General features: G+C 40.6%; 1 protein-coding gene across 14 annotated transcripts in view; it reads right to left on the bottom strand.

The window, feature by feature from the left end:
* LOC125897056 (neurexin-3b) overlaps positions 1-21169 on the bottom strand; it is a 566367-nt gene that overhangs the window by 307776 nt on the left and 237422 nt on the right. For all 14 annotated transcript variants that reach the window (XR_007450378.1, XR_007450379.1, XM_049590088.1 and 11 more), the window contains one exon: positions 20238-20399. Coding sequence is in view for 12 of the 14 variants with exons in the window: in XM_049590088.1 (XP_049446045.1) it covers positions 20238-20399 (162 nt within the window). In the remaining 2 variants the exon portion in view is untranslated. The remainder of the gene's footprint in view (positions 1-20237; positions 20400-21169) is intronic.

The raw sequence follows: 21169 nt of genomic DNA, 5'->3' as shown, positions 1-21169 counted from the left end.
GGTTTTTAGATTGTAATATTTATATTAATGGCATTTCATGACTTTAAGGCAGCTTGATTTTGGCAGAAATTATTTTAACAGTGGTTTTGCTTAAACTTTAAACATAATTGAACTGAATTACAAACAAAAAATAAATGTACACTAGAATTACCGCCTCACAGTTGTATGCCTCTGCAACCTGGTCAAATTACAGTCAGTGAAAATATGGATGCTTCACACACAGAAGATCTATACAGTCAGCACAGTTTCAAGATTAGAGTCACCAATTCAGTATCTGAGCAAATGTCTCCCCTTCTGTTCCTGAGATATGACGTTAACCTTTGACCTTTGGATATAAAATTTCATCACTATATCCAGTCAGACATTTGTGTGAAATTTTGTCCTAAATAGCACACAAATTCTTGTTTTATGGCTAAAAACATGCTCTGTGTGGTCACAGTGACCTTCAACCGCCACATTCTAATTAGTTCATTATTGAGACCAAGTGGACGTGTGTGCCAAATTTGAAGAAATTCCCTAAAGACGTTCTTGAGATATGGCGTTCATGAGAATAAGACAGACACAAGGCGAGGGCAGAAATTCCATTTCCATTTGTTTTTTTTTTTGGGGGGGGGGGTGCACAATAAACAGAAATATTTCTCAAGAGCAATTTTTTTGGGGGGGACCGACAAAGTTGCAGTCAAATTTACTGTTTGAACACACATAAATGGAACCAGCATCAAATGTATTTAAAAATTATATTAAAAGTAATAATAATGTTTAGAACAGCATCTCTTATCAATACAGTAGTCCCTATATAAAGGTTTTCAATATGTTCAACCTGCATTAACAAGAATGACTAGCAATGTACATCAAATATGTGTGTGTCGTTTTTCTTATTACAAAGACTGAAAATCACAATGAAGATGGTTTCAGTTTGAGTTTATCTTGTCATCATATATTTATGTGGTCATTCAGTAAGTGTCACTCATTTTATCTCGGCTACACACACCATACTGGTTATTTACAGTAGTAGGAGAGAGGCAACGCCTGTTAACTGAATTAAAGCTAATATATGCCTAACTGGATTTAATTTTCCCAAAGACACAGATTTATTTGTTTTGCTGTCAGTGTAAAAAAAAATGCTCACATCACCATGAAGGCTGCCAGAGACTGTGATTGTTCCTTTTTTTTTTTTTAAATCAAGTCTTCATTTATTTAAAAGATTAGAAACAAAATCACACCATAGCAACGACTTTAAATGCAGGAAAAATATACTTGGAACTTAATTGCTTCAGGTATGTTGATTTTAAATATAGAAATATTACAGTTATCATTTGCAAAATTTTTCTCTTTCACAAACACACTTCTGTAAATTGTAAGAATCCAAACTGCACTAAAATTGGTCCAAAATTCTTTGACTTTGAATGATTTTTAAGCGGCCGGGCTGTTTTTATGACTGCTGTGTTCATGCAGAAGATTCAACCGCGAGGTAATGAAGAGAACAAAACGCTGTCTGGTTTCGACTGGTTCTGTTGAAAAGTAGAAGTAAATAAAGGTGTCGGACATGTCTCTTGTTTTAAGTGAACTTTTGCAAACTAGTTACTAACTGGAGTTCAGTGTCCTCTACTCTGACACTGAGTGCTGCTGTGTGCTGGTGTATGCAGACACGGACCAAACTATTGTGATGCAGGTGAGGGGGGAGGATGCAATATTTTTTAAAGCTATAAATGCATTGTGTTGCGTTTATAATGGGTACAAGTGCTTTCAGTTTTTATTATTATATAGTTTAAAATTGTATGGTTTCCTCAAATGATATATTCCCTGTTTTTCCCTTCCGTGATTTCCGCCTATAACACAAGGTCACAGTGACCTTGGCCATTGACCACCAAATTCTAATCAGTTCATCCTTGATTCCAAGTGGATGTTTGTGCCAAATTTGAAGAAATTTCCTCAGGGCGTTCTTGAGATATTACATTCATGAGAATGGGAACGATGGATGGAAAACCCAAAAAGACTGTGCCAAAGCCACGGCTATCGCCCGCACAGAGGCACAGAAAAAGATAAATCAATTTATGATATAAAATATAAATGTGGCACAAAAAGAGATGGAGAGTCCTCGGGCTGTTGGCAGAAGCAGTGTGCTGTGATTACTCCGAGCAGCATGTATGGTTAAAAATATATTTGAATATATTTCTGCCCCATTTTCACTGGTAGTCTGAAGTCCCTACATTTATTGCAAGTTGCTTTTTAGATGTAAAATTCAGAGGGTCTGAAAAGTCCTAAATCTAGAAAGAAATTTGCCAAGTTGGCGACACTGCGCGCACTGCTGTAAACCAAAGGGGCGTGCTGGATTTTTAACACAAGACAAAACAAGTGTGTCACTGCAAAACAGAATGCTGCACAACTAGCGTTTTTTTCACGTTTTATCTTGCTTTGAAAAATTGTTGGAAGCTAAAATCTTACTTAAAAATAAAATGTGATTAATCGCCCAGCCCTACATGACTATATTTTCTTTTTTACTTCTTTTTCAAATTTATTCATTTTCATTTTCACACATATACATTTTGAACATGTAAAAACTTTTACAGGATATCTTGGCAAAAGGCCTTAAAGAGTTAAATTCTTTACATACAGCACAATGTTAAACGTGGGTTTACAAGTAAGGTGCTGCTGCAATATTGGCAGCTTATTTACTTCCACCTACAGTAAGCATCCATCTATAAAATGACAGAAAACAGTTTTTGTTTTGTCAGAGAGTCAAAACCCAAAGATTTCCATTTAATTACACAGAAGACAGGTAGAATTTTCTGACATCTGAGGAACTGACACTGGAGAATGTTCAGCATAACTGCTTGAAAAATGATGCAAATGATTAATAATCAAACAACATCAACTTTAGATTTCAGCTCCACGAGGACATTTTCCAGTGATGAATGCAGTTTGAAAAACCACCCTGATGCTGCTGCTATGTTTGAGTATGCTAAGCATGCTAATACGACTCAGGGCTTGAGGGTCCCTGTTTGTTCTTTTCTTGCATGTGATTATCGGCTAACTTCTAGTCATGAAGAAATGTAGGCAGAATCTGGCTCTCTGATTATTGTCAATCAGCAGCGGCAACATTTAGAATTGAAGCTGCCAAAACAACTGTCAACTCCAATGTACTTCCTGACATTATGATAAACATCAAATAAAAAAACAGAGGGATGAATTTGAAAATATTCCACAGACATGTTGCAGCTGCCCCGTAGCTCAAAAATTTTAACCAACATTATTGATGTCTCTGAAAAACTGATGTTTTTATGTATTTTCTTCTGAAGCCAAATACCTTGTATTCCACTTTCAGTAAGCTTTCAGACTTCTCTTGGGCAAGAGAACCAACTGAATATTACATGAAAAGAGAAAGAGAGAAGAGAAAGATGCTTTAATGCTGCTCATTTGCAATGTACAACTTTTTTTATAGCAGCGCTGTGATGGTCACTGTGTAGCTCTTAGATGTAAATCGCTCAAACTCACCCGAGTTCAAAGGCAGCCCATCTCTGCCTTTGAGACATATTAAGTGGAATTTTCTAGATTTGGAAAGAAGAGTTGAGCTCAGTGACACAACACAAGGTCTCCATCAGAGCTACAACAGGCTGGTCTTACACTGAAACCTTGGTCTCCATCTCAGTTTTCTTGACAATGTAAAGTCTTTACAAACTCTCCCAGGCACAGCAGTGTTATTCTGGGACGTACTAATCTTACAGTCAGCCCGCTCCCGATCTGTTTTGGGATTATGATTTTGTCTGTTCTGCTGCAGGCTGATCAATAAGGTAATAGAAATGATGCCGTAAAAGAGGAACTGGCTGCTGCAGTGATGTGTACCTCATCCTTTCCTTTGTTATGGCTGTGCTTTGCTACGCTATCCTTCGGCCTATCAACAGCCTTATGGGGCCCATTCATAATGCACGCACAGGGGACTGTAACGACTCCATAAAGCCGAGATCCTCCATCTCTGCTCCAGAATGGTGTATTGATTGGGCCCTGGTAAGGGTGAGGGAAGGGCAGCTGGGTGGAGGCGCAAGGCGCGCGTGCACAGACGCACACAAGCGCATACACACGAACACACTCCCTAATCTACTTCAGATCAGTGCTCATGTCCTCTTGGCCCCGGCCACAGCTGCTGTCAGCTCATGATTTAGCTCCAGTGTTAATGAAGAAGCGGGGTAATTCCACTGAAGTGGAGTGAGGATACACACAAAAACAAGGTGCTCACGGAGCTTCGCAGAGGAGACTGGCTCAAACACACACACAAAAATGACATTTGTGCAGATACACGCATGCAGTCCATACATTATTTACTAACTACAGATCAATGTAACAATTGTGAGTAAATATTGATGAGAAAATTATGAGTGACAGACCTAATGAAACAAGATATAGACCTCGTAGTGATAATTATTAGGGAGTAACATGACTCTGACCTCCATATTACAATGGCTGAGATGTAACTAGTATTAAAGGGTTAGTTCACCCAAATCACAAATAAAATATCTTTTTAATTTTGCCTATTTCCAGAGTAGGCATTCAGATAGCTCTGTTTTGATGTGGTGAGTTATTTGAATGTTCACTATTGATGCTTTTTTCCCAACCAACTATACTGGAAGTGTTGGAATTTTGTTTGTGTTGCTTTAAGTCTCAAAAATTATATCTCAAAAACATATTACCAGAAAAAAAAACAGATGTATTACTGAAGACAATCTTAACCGTTAACTCTTTTAAATAGGAAATATATCTTGCTGAAGATAGTCGTCTATAGCAAAGTCTGCGGGTTACCCCGAGTAACCACAAGATCATTTAAAGGAATACCTCAACCCTCAAATGACACGTTGAATTTGTAAGAAAAACTGTTTTTCTTACATGCCTCCAGAGAACCAAGAGTCCAAAAACTGGGAAAATTCTTGATGAATTGAAACCAAAATGTTTCTTTACAAATTCTCACACAACTCATGCACTGTAAACCAAGTCTCTTTACCATGGTGAACAGAACAGAAAGTGAAACTCATCAATGCTCTCTTGAGCGAAAAACAGTAATTTCACCTCCCTGAACATGGGAGCTGCTGGTCTACCACTGCCTCGATGGGTAATTTGACAAACAGAATCAGAATCAGAAATACCTTATTGATCCCAGAGAGGAAATTGTGATTTGTCGCCCTAATGTAAAAAATGGAGAATAATAATTAAGAATAAGAGTATGAAATATTAGTATGAAAATAGAATAATGTTTGTGGTATTGTGTGACTCTGGTGAATCTATAGTAACACAAAGCAGCAACCTCCAGGGCTACAACATGAAGCTAAGACGAAGTGCCAAAAACTGCAGTTCTTTGAACGACCACTTGAGGCTGGCTCCAGTAGTGAGTCAATCCCTATAGATCCCCACGTGCAGGGGGGGGATTTTTATAGAACTCACTCGTTTAAATGTTATTAAGGCTTAAAGTGAGGCAGAATTAAGGATGGGCTGCCCTTGCTCCTCCAGAGCCTCTTGCCCAAATATGCTCACTTCTGTCTCCAAAAAACCAACATGGCGATGGCCGTAATGCCAAATTTAAGGCTTCAAACCAAAGTCTACAAACCAATGGGTGACATTATGGTAGCTACATCCATTATTTTCACAGTCTGTCAGTAACCCTTTAGAAAACATCAAAGTGACACACTAACCCAATCAAACTACTGATCGAGGTGGTGGACCAGCAGCTCCTGTGTTCAGGGAGGTTAAATTACAGTTTTAGTCAATGGAGTCTGGCTTTGAAGAGCTTAGATGCATAGATGATTAGTTCAGTTCCCTGTTAGAAGAAGCTTTCTGTTTGGGAAGTACTGAGCATATAATTGGATAAATGAATTTGGATTATACTGCATGATTTGTTTGAGAGTTTGTAAACAGACGTTTTGATATGATTTTGACGTTGTTGAACGTGGATCCCGATGACTTCAATTCATCAAGAATTTTCTGTTTTTGGATCCTTCATTCATTGATTTGATGTAACAGGTGGAGGAGGTGGTGAGGAGGTGAGTAACTGATATACCAATGGTCATTTCGGGGGTGAAGTTTTAAATTTATTGATATTTTAAATTTTGGCACGTACTGCTAAAGGGCTGTGTTGGAGAATAATATGCTGTTTGTGATTTGGGTGAAATGTCCCTTTAATGTGACAAAAAAGAAGGAGTGCTGCAGACCTTGCTCAGGCAGGCAGCTTCAGCTGTGCCACATAATCCACTATTCATTGCGACACATACAGTACCCTGTCAGACACACACACAGTGAGGTGCTCCATTCAGTCTGTCACATGAACTTGCTCCTGCCTTCCCTACAAAGGCTGCCGCTGCCACACTGCTCAAAATATCAACATCTGCCTGTACAGCTAAAACCCTCCCTCCCTCCACCCCCACCACAGCACTATGATGTAGTGCCTAATTGTAAGGTTCCACATGGGGAGCTAGTTCGCCTCCTTCACTTCCTTCTGTCTCATTTTGCGTGTTAAGATATACGCATTGCAGCGAGTGACAAGTCAGCGCCTTGGCAGGAAATATCACCTACTTATTTATAGACTTTTTTTTCTCAATAAATCTGTCTCACAAGTTGTCAGACTGAAATAGAACAGTTGAACATGGCACCGTATACACTGCACTTAAAGATAAGATTAACTGCACTCTCTGTACTTATCAGCAGGTGCTTTAATTCAAAACCAGAGATATGTTTGTTCTCAAACCAATCAGTTAATTTTCCTCCTTTTCTGAGGCCACTTCCAAACCACTGATCCCTGTCGTATATTCAAATATACACAAGTGCTCTTATCTGCAGCTATTTGTTGCCTTTCACTTCACCACGCCGCCCCTCCTCCCTTCCACATCCAGCGTCCAGGACCTTGACTGGCTCAGCACTAATCTTCAAGTTCATAAGCTCATCGACTTCAACTCTCCCGTGTTGTTGTTTGAATACTAAATCTAAATCAGTTGAGCCGGTGCCAGAGTTCACACCAAAATTTGGAATTAATTTAATCTCATGTTTGTCTTGGTTGACAGACTGTGGGCCCTCGGCAAATCTCACTATGCTTTTATTCTGACAAAGTGAATGGTAGAAAGGTTTGCTGCCAGACATGCTATCGACTTCAGAGCATCGATACAACTGGATTCATAACACGACACAACACGACACACTGTTGTGTTTTCAGCCTGTCCAGCATCAACTAACCTTGTTCATCATGCAGTGAGGAGGTCTTCAATCGTTCACCTGATAGAGTATTGCAAGACTATGTCTTTTGGCTTATATCACAACCAGTACTCCCAAGCTGCAGAAGTGGTTTGTAGGTTTTAGTTTCTGTTCGCTGCCGTTATTTTACTATTCATCTTTAGGTACTAAAGCGCTACTTTTTCATAGTTACTTTTTATGCATGAACTCAACAAAACTAGGTAATAAAAAGTGCAGTTTTTGTTTTTATCCAATGCCGTTTAACCAGCAATTATTTTGAGACATCAATAAAGAGATAACTCTAACTCCAATGTTACCTGTAACATTACTGAATGTAAAACTAGCTATAACCAATTACATACACTGAAAATCATACACTGATTTAAGACTTTTTTGTGCACTTAATAGATATACTTCTAGATATGCTAATTTTGGTCGCAAATGTATTTAAAATCAGTGTTTGTGAGGGCTTCTCCTTTTCTAACCTAGTTCATCCACCTGACGGATGTGACGCATCAAGATGATTCAACAGCATCATTACTACACAGGTGCCTTGGGATGGTCACGATAAAAGGACACTCTAAATCAGGGGTGTCAAACATACAGCCCGGGGGCCAGAATCGGCCTGCAAAGGGGTCCGATCCAGCCCACTGGATTATTTTGCACACCTAATGTTGAAGCACATGTGAAGGCTGAATGGTTTCAAGAGAAATTTAAACAGTGAGAAGATACTGGACGTAAAATACTCTCTCTACAACAATGAATACTTCCTGTGGTCAGATATGAAGATATTAAACATTGAGCAATATATTGTCGACCAGCAGCTTTAGTCCAAAAGAATCTGTATGAGACGAAACAATATGGGTGGAAACCTGCTGCTGAGGCACTGACTAAACTTCAGACTGTAAATGGTTTGTAAGGCAGGTGATGACTTAACCGTCGTCTTCAACTGCTTCCACTTTGGAGGAAAATTATGATTGTGATTGAATTATGATTATGAAAAATTTACATGTAATGAAAGTGAGTAAATGTGGAAAAACTGAGACATACTGTTGAATTTGCATATAATTTTTCTTAGGATATCACAGTCTATTTGTTTTGTAAATAGAGGAACAATTTCAGAATGTGCTTCTTTAGACTAAAAAAAATGTGAAGGAATTTTTACTTTTAGGTTATTATGCAGTGGTTTTACAGGTCCGGCCCACATGAGATCAAAATGGGCTGTTTGTGGTCCATGAACTGAAATGACTTTGACACCCCTGATCTAACATATTCAGTTTGATCACACAACACAAAGCCACAGATGCTGCAAGTTTTGAGGGAGCGTGCCATTGGCATGCTGACTGCAGGAACGTCCACCAGAGCTGTTGCCTGTGAACTGGCTGGATGTACTGCCAAATTCACAGGAATGACATTCAAGGTTCAAGGGTAACAGCTCTGGTGGACGTTCCTGCAGTCAGCATGCGACTGGCACGCTCCCTCAAACTGCACATTACAGAGTGTCCTTTTATTGTGACCATCCCAAGACACCTGTGTGTTAATGATGTTATTCAATCATCTTGATATGTCACACCTGTCAGGTGGATGGATTATCTTGGAAAAGAGAAGCGCTAACATGAATTTTAACGATTTTGTTACCATAATTTGAAAGAAATATTTCTATTGAGTTCATAAAAAAAGTCTTAGATCTTTAATTTAAACCTGTGAAAAATGGGAGAAAATCAAAAGTGCTGCATTTAAATTTTTGTTCAGTATATTTAAGATTGACTGCAGATATAATATGAAAACAAAATGTATTTATAAAACTGCAAATTGTCAATTTCATATTCCAGTATATGTACAATAACTTAAAAACAAGCAAGATAAAATGTGATTAAGTGAGTGTTGAGGTGCTTGTAGGCAGATTTTGTTTCCTTTGGGAAATGCCAGTTGAGTGGATTTGCCCAGTTCCCAGTCTTCATGCATAAGATATTTATATTTAGAGAATAATATTGATTTTCTCATCTAACTCGAGGAAAGAAAGCAAAAAAAAGTATATTTCCTTAAGTGTTAGACTACTTCTTGAACAGGAACAAACTTAGCCAAAAAAATAAGTTTCAGACAGATGCTTTTCTTCATCAGGCACTTTTGACACTGCAGGAAAACAAAAACGTTACGCAATGAAAGCAGCCAACTTTGTTACATGAGTTTCTTGATTCTTTGGCAATGCAGTAAATTATATAATTAGGTCACTATTGTGTGATGAGAGAGAGAGCAAGCACAGATTATCCACCGTGTCAACCGGGCTGGCGCCCAGGGGCCTCCAAAACTCACCAACTGAGGCCTCATCCTGTTTGTTTTGTTGGGTTTTTGTAAATGAAATGAGTTAAGTTGTGTGTGTGTGTGTGTGTGTGTGTGTGTGTGTGTGTGTGTGTGTGTTGTAATAGGAACCAATGAATGCAGAGTTATTTCATTTGCAAATGAGAAAAATCTTGTAATTGACTTTCTGGCTGTGTTTGTATCATGACGATGACGATGAGTCAGGTGTCTGTCCAAATTGAGATTGCAGCAAGGCTGTGAATGTTCAACCAGAGGTTCCCAACTGGTGGGTCACGGTCAAAAAGTAGGTCGTAGGTCCATGCTTAATGGACCGCAAGTGACTCGCGAACATGTCAAGCTTCTAAAAAAAACACACTTAATTTTTGAAGTACGGTGAATTTCCGGTACAAGCTTTTATTTTGAAGTGCTGTTTCCTGTTGCAGATTGAGTGACTAACACAGAGCTACTTAACAGAGACACCAAACTAGCTCGACGACATGAATATATTAAATTTAACTAATGACTAATGAGAAATCTGGACCCTGTGACTGGACCAGTTGGGAGCCACTGTGTTAGACTGACGTTACCTTAGCTGAGACAGAATAGATGACATTAAAGTTCGCTGCTAACTAACAAACATGGATAGAAATTGTGGAGTAGTGTGCAGCAAAGCTATAGGCTAAAAAAGAAAAGCATAGCAGAGACTTTGCACTTCGGTAAAACACACCAACTATCTCGACTTTTCCCAAATGTCTTGCGTAAAGCAGGCCTCCTCTCATAAAACACACATTATGGACTCTCCTAATTAAATGTATATATTTAACGTATATATTCTCATCTCTAAGGTGTTGTGTTTTTACAATAACAAGTAGTTAAGAGTGGTTGTTTTGGGGAAAGCTCTAAGATTTTGTGCCCAGGGGCCCCTGCATTCTTAATCTGTGCTTGAAGGAGAGTGGTATTAAAACAGTATGTGTCTGATTTTCATCTCCTAAGTAGCATGGTTAGTAGAATATTGCAGAGTGTAACTGCAGCGAGGCTGCCATTCAGTCTGAAGCAAGGAGATGTGAACTTGTTTTCTGTAATCACATCTGTTTCATCTGTTTAAACAAAAGGTTGCACAGTGAATGCAATGAAAGGCCTCAAAGAATGAAAGTTGTCTTTGTTTCTTTGATTATGTAATGATAGGTTTATATATTTGTGCATAAGGTGTCACCTGAAGACAAATCCTGTAAACAAACCAGCATCAGAGTTTGGCCTATAGGAGGGCTGAGGGTGGAAGGTGAAGGCATCCCATTAAAGTCTGAGGTTTGTCCCCATCCATCACTGTTTGGCCCTCTGAGGGGACATTGAAAAAAAGTAAAATAATTAAAAAGGACAGGGTGACATTTGCATTTGTATCAGAGGGGAAAACAGGCGTCGCCTGAACATACTGTGGTGACTAAGACGAAACTGATGACGACAATGTTCCTCTCAAATGCCAAATGTTGGTCTCTTGCCCTCTCTCCTCTTGTTCACACTTACTCATCATTCTCTTGATCTCCGTTCATCTCAGTGTTTTTCTGCCTGTCTCCCACCTGCTGACATTCACCTCATCTGCACCTGTCCTCTCCGACCTCCTGTCACTCCCTTTGTTTTCCCCAAACTCACACCTTCTACTCTTGAATACATCTCTGCTCGTTACTCATCATCTTCCTGTCCTTCCAACTCCTGCATGCAGCTCCTCCTCTCTCAGCAGACAGCGCATGACAGCGCATGCCCCAGCCACCCCCACAGTCTGACACAAGTTGCCACTGCACAGCTCCAGTGCCGGCACGGGTGCCCTGTGACACCGGAAGGAGGGGCTGGATGGCGTGAGAGGGGAGGGTGGGGGCTGCAGAAGGCGCTGCAAACATCAGGCTGACTGGAGAGTGAGCTGGGGCGGCTGCCCACTGGCCTGCAGTCACGTGATGTACAGCAGCCCACATGGCAAAACACGCGCATAAGAGGGACGTGTGTGTGTGTGTGTGTGTGTTGTGTATGGATGACATCCCATGAAACCTTCAGGGGCAGATGAGTGCAGTGGAGACTGAACGAGAAAGGGGTTGTGATGGCAGCACGCGGCATCTCTTTTGTTGTCAGACAGAAGAGAAAGGGAGGCATTCACTTGCCGCAGCAACACATGCCTCCATCAGCTTATTCATCAGCTCCAAGTGATGCACTTTTTTTATCTCATAGCAAACAGAGACCAAAACGAACCAACATTCCTGCGTCTGTAGCATTTGAAGCACTCCAGCCAGACATTAAACACACACAGTCAGACAGAAATACTGACGCACTGTGATCTGAGCAATGGGCCAAACACAACTGAATCATTCCCTCATCTGGGGATATTGAATCCAAAGGAAGAGGTGGAGGGGGCAGGAAGAAATAAATATGGAGTATGATAGCGAAAGAGAGGCAGTGAGACAAACAGATGATGCACAGGGAGTGCATGTAGGTGAAAGAAAAGATTTAAATACATGTAACACAGCTCACAGAAACGCTTCAAGTTGGGCCTCATGGAATAGTAAGGGAGATGAATGAATAGAAATATGAGGGGGAGATCATGCAGCCGGTCGTGAGCAGTTTGCATAGTCCTGGGTAGCAGCTGGCATCACGCCTGCTTAATGGAGCAACGTATGATGAACAGTTGAAGATCGCACAATACTACCACTACCCAACCACATGGTGAATCACCGCCATGATTCTGTCCACCAAACGCTCCCTCTCAAGGGCCAACTCATGCTGAGTCACAATTGTTGGGATAATAATGGAAGCACATGGAGGATACGACTGCCTCTGCACCGCAACGCATGATGATACACGCAAACTCTTTACGTTAATGCATTTGCCTCCTCAAAGGGATTGTTCAGATCTTTTGAAGTGGGCTTGAATGAGACACTTTTTCATAGTCAGTTTAATATATACAGTAAGTGTCAGTCAGCAGTTTGGAGAAGCAGGTAGGAGTACTGAGCTAAAAGTACTGCTGTGGACGGGGGCAGCAACAAAACATTTTTAGCCACCATAAAAAAATCAATATCAGTTTATATTGAGAATATTTCTAATCGTTTTACCTTGCGGAGGCAGCCCTCTCTAACAGAGAAGCCATCATTTGCTTCAGCTCCCCAGCATTGCTCTCGTCAAAGTCACCAGACCCCATTGAGAAAAACAGTAATTCTCCATCGCTGAACACAGGAGCTGCTGGTCGACCGCTGCCTCGATCAGTTAGTTAGTTTGTGTTATTGTGTGATTGTGGTGAATCTGAACTAACCATTTAAAATGCCAAAGTCACACAATACCACAAACAAACTAAGTGATCGAGGCAGCGGTAGACCAGCAGCTCCTGTGCTCTCCAAAGTTAAATTAGTGTTTTTCTCAATGGAGTTTGGCTTTGAGAGAGCAATATAGCCACTTCAGTTCCTATCTGAAATCGCTGTCTGATGGCAATTTAAAGTTGTGAAAATATTCTAAAGAGGCGCACACATAAACTGATACTGATTTTTTTGGGTGGTTCAATATGTTTTGTTACCGACTGCATCCACAGCAGTACATTGCTTAGCTTCCGTGGTGGTACTGGTGCCTGCTTCTCCAAACTGGGGGTGTGATTTAGATAAGACTATTTTCACCACTTTACCTTGCCATCAGAAAGCAACTTCCAATGCCAAACTAAAGCCGTTATATTGCCCTCTTCAAACCACGACTCCATTCAAGAACAGTAAATTAACATCAGTGAACACAGAAGCTGCTTGTCTACCGCTGCCTTGATCAGTTAGCTTGTTAGCTTGTTAGCTTGAAGCCATTAACTGCTTCTCCATCGAAGAGGGCTGTCTGGTAGGGTAAGCGGTGAAAATATTCTCAATATAGCGTACACTTACACTGATGTTGATTTTTTAAGGTGGCTAAAATACATTTTTGTTGATGACCCTGTTCACAGTAGTACATTGCTCAGCTCCCATGTCAGTACTCCAGCCTGCTTCTCCATACTGGGGGCATCCTGACTCACATCTACTGTAGATAACACACTGATTTTGGACAAGAACCGCATACAGGCCCTCTTAAAAAGACACAAACTATCTGTTCAAAGCTGCTCAAATTAATATTTTTATATCAACAATGGTCATTTGTAGTGAATTACTGGACAATTACAACCTGACTCTGTAGTCCCCCTGAGCACCACAGAGTATTTTAGCTGCTTTCAGCTCGTTATTTTGGTTTTCTAGCGTGCAAATATGTCCTCTCAGTTCAGTCTCAAAGCTCTCATCAACCTCATCTCCAGCCCAGTGGGCAGCTATTTTCAGACAAGAAGCTTTTTTTTCCCCCGAGACAAAAAAAGTTAGTAACTTGCTGGTGAATATAGTAAAAGATTTAGTAGCTAGAGGCTGGTGGGGACCAAAAACAGAGCCAAAAGAAGAGCAAATATTGGACTTACATTTGGCAGGTAACCAGAAACATGAAAACTTGAGTGCAGCTACATGCTGGTGCAGTATCACAAGACAGCATCATAAAATTTGCAACAAGAGCTAGACAAAAGCTGCACAGTATATTAGATTTATTCTCCTTATAATCACATTGGGTGTGTCGCCCACACTGGAGGATGAGTGAGAAGTCTCAGGAGAGGATTAGTTCAGCCCTTGTGTGGGAATTTACTGCATCACCATGTGCATTAACATACAGAGCAGCGATGTGTCCAAACAGCTTACTTCACCCTGCTAGTGTGTTTAGAATGGAATAAAACAACCTATAGGCAAATCAAACACAAACAATTATGCCCAACAGTTTATACAATTCAAATGAATGACTAATTACTACGGTAAATACTGATGCAACTACTGGCTTCAGGAAAAAGACGATTTCAAGGCTATCAAGAACTGTGAATCAACAAATCCTCCCACGTTGCAAAAGCACAAACATAAATACACAAATGGCTTGAAACACAATATCACAGCAAAGAGTGTCTCATTTTGCGATGTTTAGAGCTCAACTGTACTCTGAGCAAACTGGGCCAGTTGTCCTATGACTAAAGAAAGCTAGGATGTTAGGGATCACAGGTGCATCTGAGTGAGATCAGGACATGTTATCTATTTATTTACGGAGCCTCAGGCAACAGTACAGTCACGGCTGGGTCAGTGCTAGAAATGTATGTACTGTATTTGTGTCTGTGAGAGTGTGACAGCAGTGTGAGGGTGGACCAGAGATGCATTAGCCAATGTGGTAATGACTGGGGGAACAGCAGTCTGAGCCACTCAGTCGAAACATAAAACAATGCAGACAAGGTGACTTTGTCTTAGCCCAAACATGGTTGCTTGTGTGTGTGTGTGTGTGTGTGTATTTGTGTGTACGCACCCTCTAAACAAGGAAAAGTGGTCTGATGGAAGCTAACTTGGCTAAATGAAAGGCGTGTTGGAAGGTGCTCGACTGAGCTTGGCAGCACATCACAAGACTAACTGGCTCTTGTCAAAAATGAGAAGGTTGTGATGGAAGGGGAAAACAGCCAGGACACGAGGGTGGAGGAGGGCCAGGCTGAGACACGTTGGCATAATAATGTCCCCGTAGTGGAAGGTAAAAATATGACGAAGCACGTTGAGATGTCACGCAAATGTAAGTTCTGAAGACGTGACCCGTCAGCTGGGTCAAAGCTGGTTTTATATGCAGGTGTAAATACATTTCATAGTATGATTACCTGGGCTAAAATCATCACAGTACCCAATGATGTTTTGACTGTGAAATAAAATAAAAATGATAATTGTCTGAAGGAGTTTTAGTGTTAGAGGTGGGAATAACTACAATGACTTTGCTAATTTAAATGTTTTAGTTCATTTCAGCACAAAGATTCATCGTTACTGAATGTGATTCTGTTCATTCTTCTTTTCTACATGATCAAATCACTGTTTAAAGGTCTAGTGCAGGGGTAGGCAACCTGCGGCTCCAGCACCAAAGGTAGATCGTTAGCCCCTGTTCAGACAAATTACAGTTATTTTTTTGACATTTTAATTTTCCTTTATCATTTTTGTGGGGCTAAAGTGACTCTTACATTTGCCAATTGTAAAAATGTGTAGCATGGACTGGTGGCTGGAGAGGTGCCAGTTCACCTCCTGGGCACTGCCGAGGTGCCCTTGAGCAAGGCACCGAACCCAACCCACCGCCTGTCCATGGGCAGCCCCCTCACTCCGACATCTCTTCACTTAGTGCATGTATAGTTGGATGATTATGAAAAGCTTCAACTATGTTTCAGGAAGGGAACCTTTTTTGTTGCAGATTTTATTTGCAAGGCCTGGGAGAGAAGACAGAATATTTTGTTCAAGGATGAGCTGTTATAGTATGTTGGTTTCTTTTTTGTTGTTTTGAAATGAACTGAATTGTTATGAATTATCTGTGAATGCTGCAACTATCTTTTTTGGTGTCTTATAAACCCTAGACTCACAAGTCAGTCTTTAGACGCTTTGCTGAACTAAAGACTGATGTCTTTCTCCCTGATTTTGTGTTTAGATGGGCGGATACAATTTCAGAGTTTTAAAAAACTCCCTGCGTTGCAGAACCAACAGTAAATCTGCAGGACGGTCCTTCAGTGGCTCGCTGAACTCTTGTGCTCGTAAACATTGTCTGACTGCGTTAAAAGTTTTAAACAAAGTCGCTCTAAGTCCCTCATTTCCACAATCTTGTGGACTGAGCACACGTTTGATAAAACGGAGTTAAATCTCTCGGCATCCATTTTCAAGCTCTCTGTGTGTTTGTTTCCTTGCAGACGAGAAAAGGGGGAGTGCACATTTCCAGGAGGGCGTGTCCTTTTCAAAAATGCAAGAGGCGTTGCTTTGTTGCCGGCCGTTTTCTCCGGTGTGTTAAACACACTTTAGAAAGGAGTGTCCCCAGACAATCAGAAGGCGGAGATCTCCGATTGTCTGGTGGCAAGACTATATAAACCCATGAGGGCTGGGCACTTTTAGGTGCATGACACAGGAATAAAATAAACTAAACTAAAACTAAACTATAGGTCCTGTTTGTGCATGTGTTTATTTTGGACCTGTGTGTAATTGACAATGGAGTGAAAAAATTTAATTTAACAAAGTATATACATTTTTTTTTTTTAAATTGTCAACTAAAATGTGCGCAACACATCTAAGGCCTTTTCCTCTAAATTTTCCCAAACCCCAAAAGCGGTGGCTTGTATTCAGTCTCCCTAGTGAGGCTGGATATAGATTCTAAATCCAAATCAAGGCAAAGTCTTGGAGGCAATAAGTTGCAAAGTTAAAGTACCAAATAATCATCAGTAGTCCACTGCACAGTAGCCACACAGTGGTAAAACATATTAATGAATGCTCAGTTAGATCTACTAGAAATACTTCTTTATAAGGCTCAAATATTTCGTGTGGCTTCAGACATTTTGGGCCAAAAATGGCTTTTGATAGTATAGATTGTTGACCCCTGTTACTGAAAGCACACTGAGTTTACGCTTGTCATATGAAATGTGCTATATAAATGAAATTGACTTGACTTAACTGTGTAGGATTTAGTGGCACCTACTGGTGGGGTTGCAGAACTGAACCCTCTCCTGTGTGCCAGGCATGTAGGGGCTCGAAAACCAGGCGGCCCTATCTAAAGCCAGTGTTTGGTTTGTCCATTCTGGGCTACTGTAGAAACAACATGGCGGACTCCATGGGGGAGGACCGCTTTTGAAAGTAGCTGTTAACAGCTCATTTTAAGATGATGAGGTCATTATACACTAAAGAAAACAGTTATGAATATTATATTCCACTTCTGCCAACAGACACCCCTAAACCCCACATACTGTACCTGTAAATGCACTTGGTAAATTCAACAGTTAGTTAATGCAGCACTGTTTATACTGCTGTATCATTCAGTGTTCAATCATCCAACTTTGTTTCACTCAGTACAAAACTAAGCTTGTAAAAGCACTGTTTATAGGACTAATAACTTACCAGCCAATTATCCAAGACAGAATTATGACTTGATGATTGTAGCTTTTGCTGTCTTTTAAAAAGATTTTAGAGCAGGTATGCACAATTTTTTACATATAAATGAACATCTGTTATATTCAAGCCCTTGCCAAATGAAACCCCACAATGATGATTAAGCCTATCTACTCCAAGGAAAGCTTTTACATTTCTCAGTATTCAGGAGGTTTTAGTTTCTGGGGCGTTTTCCCGTGTAGGCGCACCAGAAGTGATGCGTTTTATGTCAGCCGCAGTGAAAGGGGGGAGAGATTAATTTATTTATTAGATTTGTTTTGTTTCCCCTGTTCTTTTCTATTTGGCACTGCCTTTGGTTTTGTTTTATCAATGCCTCATCTGAATGTCCCTGGATTCTGATGTATTTTTGCTATACTATGTATGCTGACAGTTTGAAATAAAGATTTGTTTTATTTTTAATAGGGAAGATGGCTATGGCGGAAACTATGGAGGAAAATCCAAAGAAGCGTCAAAGAGTGGATGCACCACATAAAAATGAAGCTCCATGTTCGGAGGAACGTCAAAATATTTAGAAGAGAGTGCTCCCAGGGGTTGGGGAGGTGCAGCGAGCTCACCTGTAGGCAGACGTCATAGGCATTTGTCAACAGTTTTTATGTAATTCCTCTCACTGCCAATAGGTGGAGACAAAAGCTCTGCACTCTAGCTTTAACGAGAAACTTACGCGCAGTCTGCCACAGGACTGTTTTGTCATCTGCTGTTTCGAAGGCCAGAAATAAACTGCGATGCTCAAATGTAAATGTATTTATTAGTGTTGCATCCCTGTGAGTTTGTGTCAGAGTTGACACACGGAGCTGAAATGCCATGAAAATTAAACTGTGAACAAAAGATGCTCCATTTCCAGGGTTGAAGACAAACATTTTGCATGTAGCGTTTGTTGCAGCAAAACTAAACTTCTTATTGATGTAAGTCAAAATGGTTTCACATTTTTGGGGACTGCTGTGAGCGTCAAATATGATCAGGTAGTGGTAAGGTGAGGTGTTGACAGTGAAGCTACTTTGTACTACTGCTCTCTAACTTATGTCAGGAAAGATTCTCAGTCATGGTAATCATAAGTGCTACATCATAGGCAGCTGGACTTGCTCGCATTTCTTGAAGACCTACAATGCAATCCTGGTATCCCTCCCTAGATGACTTATCACCCATTCACACCTGGTCCCATCTAACCCTAACGACTCACATGACGGCTGGGTGGGTCAACGACTCAAATGTGACTTCAACGACCCTGAAACTAAGAGCTCACATGTGACCTTAACGATTCTGTAAGGGTCTGTTGCAAGGGACTGAAGAAGCTTCTTGGATGGGAGACGAAACGTCTTCAAGACAATGGGACGTTTCCTGGTTAAATATAGGTTAAATTAGAAAATATTAATAATAAGTAAAAATAAATAATATAGGGTGTCAGGTGTGAGCATTGATAAATGAAACAGAAGACATTTCTTTGGTTGATATCTGATCCAAGCTAGACGCTGTAGGAATTATATAATAATAATAAAAAAACATGGTGGATCGATTCATTTTCACAGTGTTGGATTTCTCAGTTTCATACGATCCGTCTTTTCTTCAGTACAGAGGAGCTGCATTACTTTTCACCTGTGTTTTTGATACATGGTGGATGCAGCTAATTGCTATTCATGTTTTCGGCTTGTAGTGCTTCAGCAGCCGCTGATCCTGGCCCATTATGAAATGACTTCCTGCAAGGAGTTTGTCATTTCACCAAAGGTAACTGTATCGACCACAGCAGCAAACTATGGCAACAATTTTCTGGCAGTATTTCAGTCATCTAAAGTGCATTACTCCTGTAATTTAATCAGAACTGACCTTCCTTTTAACACTGTAACAGAGCTTAAAAATATCAAAACAGCAATGTGAAAACAAACTAAGTGCAAGTAGGCACAGAGAACCACAAGTACGAGCAACCAATTTATCACTCTCTAAAATACCATTCAAACAGCAGGATGAAACCACTGATAATGAGAATATGACGTGTTGTTAAAGTAAAAACAATGCTCCATATTGCAGCCCCAACACAAACTTGCACCCAGAGCCGAGTAAAAACATAATGTTATTCCTAGGACTGCTGCTAAACTGCAGAAATCAATGTAGACTTTTTTTTACAGCTCTGAAGAGCCACTGGTCCTCCCTTTATTATCATTACTTGCTGCAGAATAAGTAATGGTGAGCAAAATGTAAATAACAGGGCACTTAATATATTTTTTCTGGCTCTACTCACAAGCTCAAAGAGCCAGCAAATACAATATAAACGTCCCGAAACAACAAGGCTTTTTCCTGTTTCATCACAGGCAAATATTTCTTTCAGATTGCTGCCCATTGGGAGGCGTTTCAGCGGCACACTCAAGCTGATGCTGCAAATTACATGTGACAGAAGCAATTTGGGGATATTTTCTCACACACAAACTGCAGTAAGTGTTATGAATTAGATTAGGCGGGGGAATATTGAAAGTCTGATACTTCCTCTGCCAACTCAGCAGCTTTAATTGATAATGCAATTTTATTTCATTCTCCTTTCCCTTCCTTTTGGGGAGTGTATGCTGATTATTATTATTGTCCATATCTAAAACAGCTGCACCGGATAAGTGAATACCAGGAAAGCATCTGTGTGCTGCTGCACATTTATACATGAAGAAAACACTCCTGAGATATTGAACATTTCAATGCAAATGCAGATATACCAATTAACATGCACCTGTTCTTTATGTGTTCAATTCCTACCTCTCTGAGGCAGCCCATGAAATTGTTGCTAACTGGAGATCCAGGCAGGTCAGCAGTGCTGGGGCTCCCACCCACGTAGAAGAAATCATCAGAGCCCAGCATGGTGTAGTCTTCCTGGGTGTAGCCAGTGGTGGTGAGGATCCCATCAACGGAGATGGTCACCTGTCGAGGGGTAACACATAGCCAAAGCCGAGCCATTACACTCTGGGATTCGATCCTGTGCTGTATCTAAAACACACGTCCTTCCTTGGTCTGCATTTGAAACGAGCTATTTGAACTGTCTTTCACTGTAGGTTGCTTTCTCATTGAACCTTTCTTTTTTTACAGAAGGGTTGGGTACCTTGAAGCGATTGTTTTGGACCAGACAGCGTTTGGATTTTGTTAATGGAATTTTTGCCATAGGATTCACAGGACAGGTAAAGAAAATATGGCAGAGGCATATTTTCTTTATCTTTGATGGGGGTAAGAGAATGGATCATAGGTTTGGTTCTGAAACTTCAGGTTGGGGGGAGGGTTAGTACAATGTTCAAACCAAGGACAAATTGATCGCACTTGTCTTAGGTTTCGGGATTTATCTGGTAACTGCAGACACACACATATACTGTACACACGTATGTGAGCACACACACACACACACACACGCGCAATCGTACATACATTCAGTCTCACAACATCAGTCACATTCTCCCCTCTCTCGCAGACATTTACATTTACATATCCACGCACATGCAAAACAAAGGGAGGCTTTTCACACCACATCAATGTGCAAACCAAGGTCATCACTGTTAGAAGGCAAATTAACCACATTTAATTGGACATGTAAGGGAGTAAGTGGATCAATGGTGCCATACAAAGCTGGAGCAGGCCACACAGGTGCAGAAGGCTCATGCACGATCAAGACCAGAGCCCATATTCAAACACACTCTCAGAAT

Source organism: Epinephelus fuscoguttatus, linkage group LG11 (genome assembly GCF_011397635.1).
Source record: "Epinephelus fuscoguttatus linkage group LG11, E.fuscoguttatus.final_Chr_v1".
Lineage (NCBI taxonomy): Eukaryota > Metazoa > Chordata > Actinopteri > Perciformes > Serranidae > Epinephelus > Epinephelus fuscoguttatus.
Note: the sequence above shows the minus strand (reverse complement) of the source record. Positions and strands in the feature narration are given on the sequence as shown.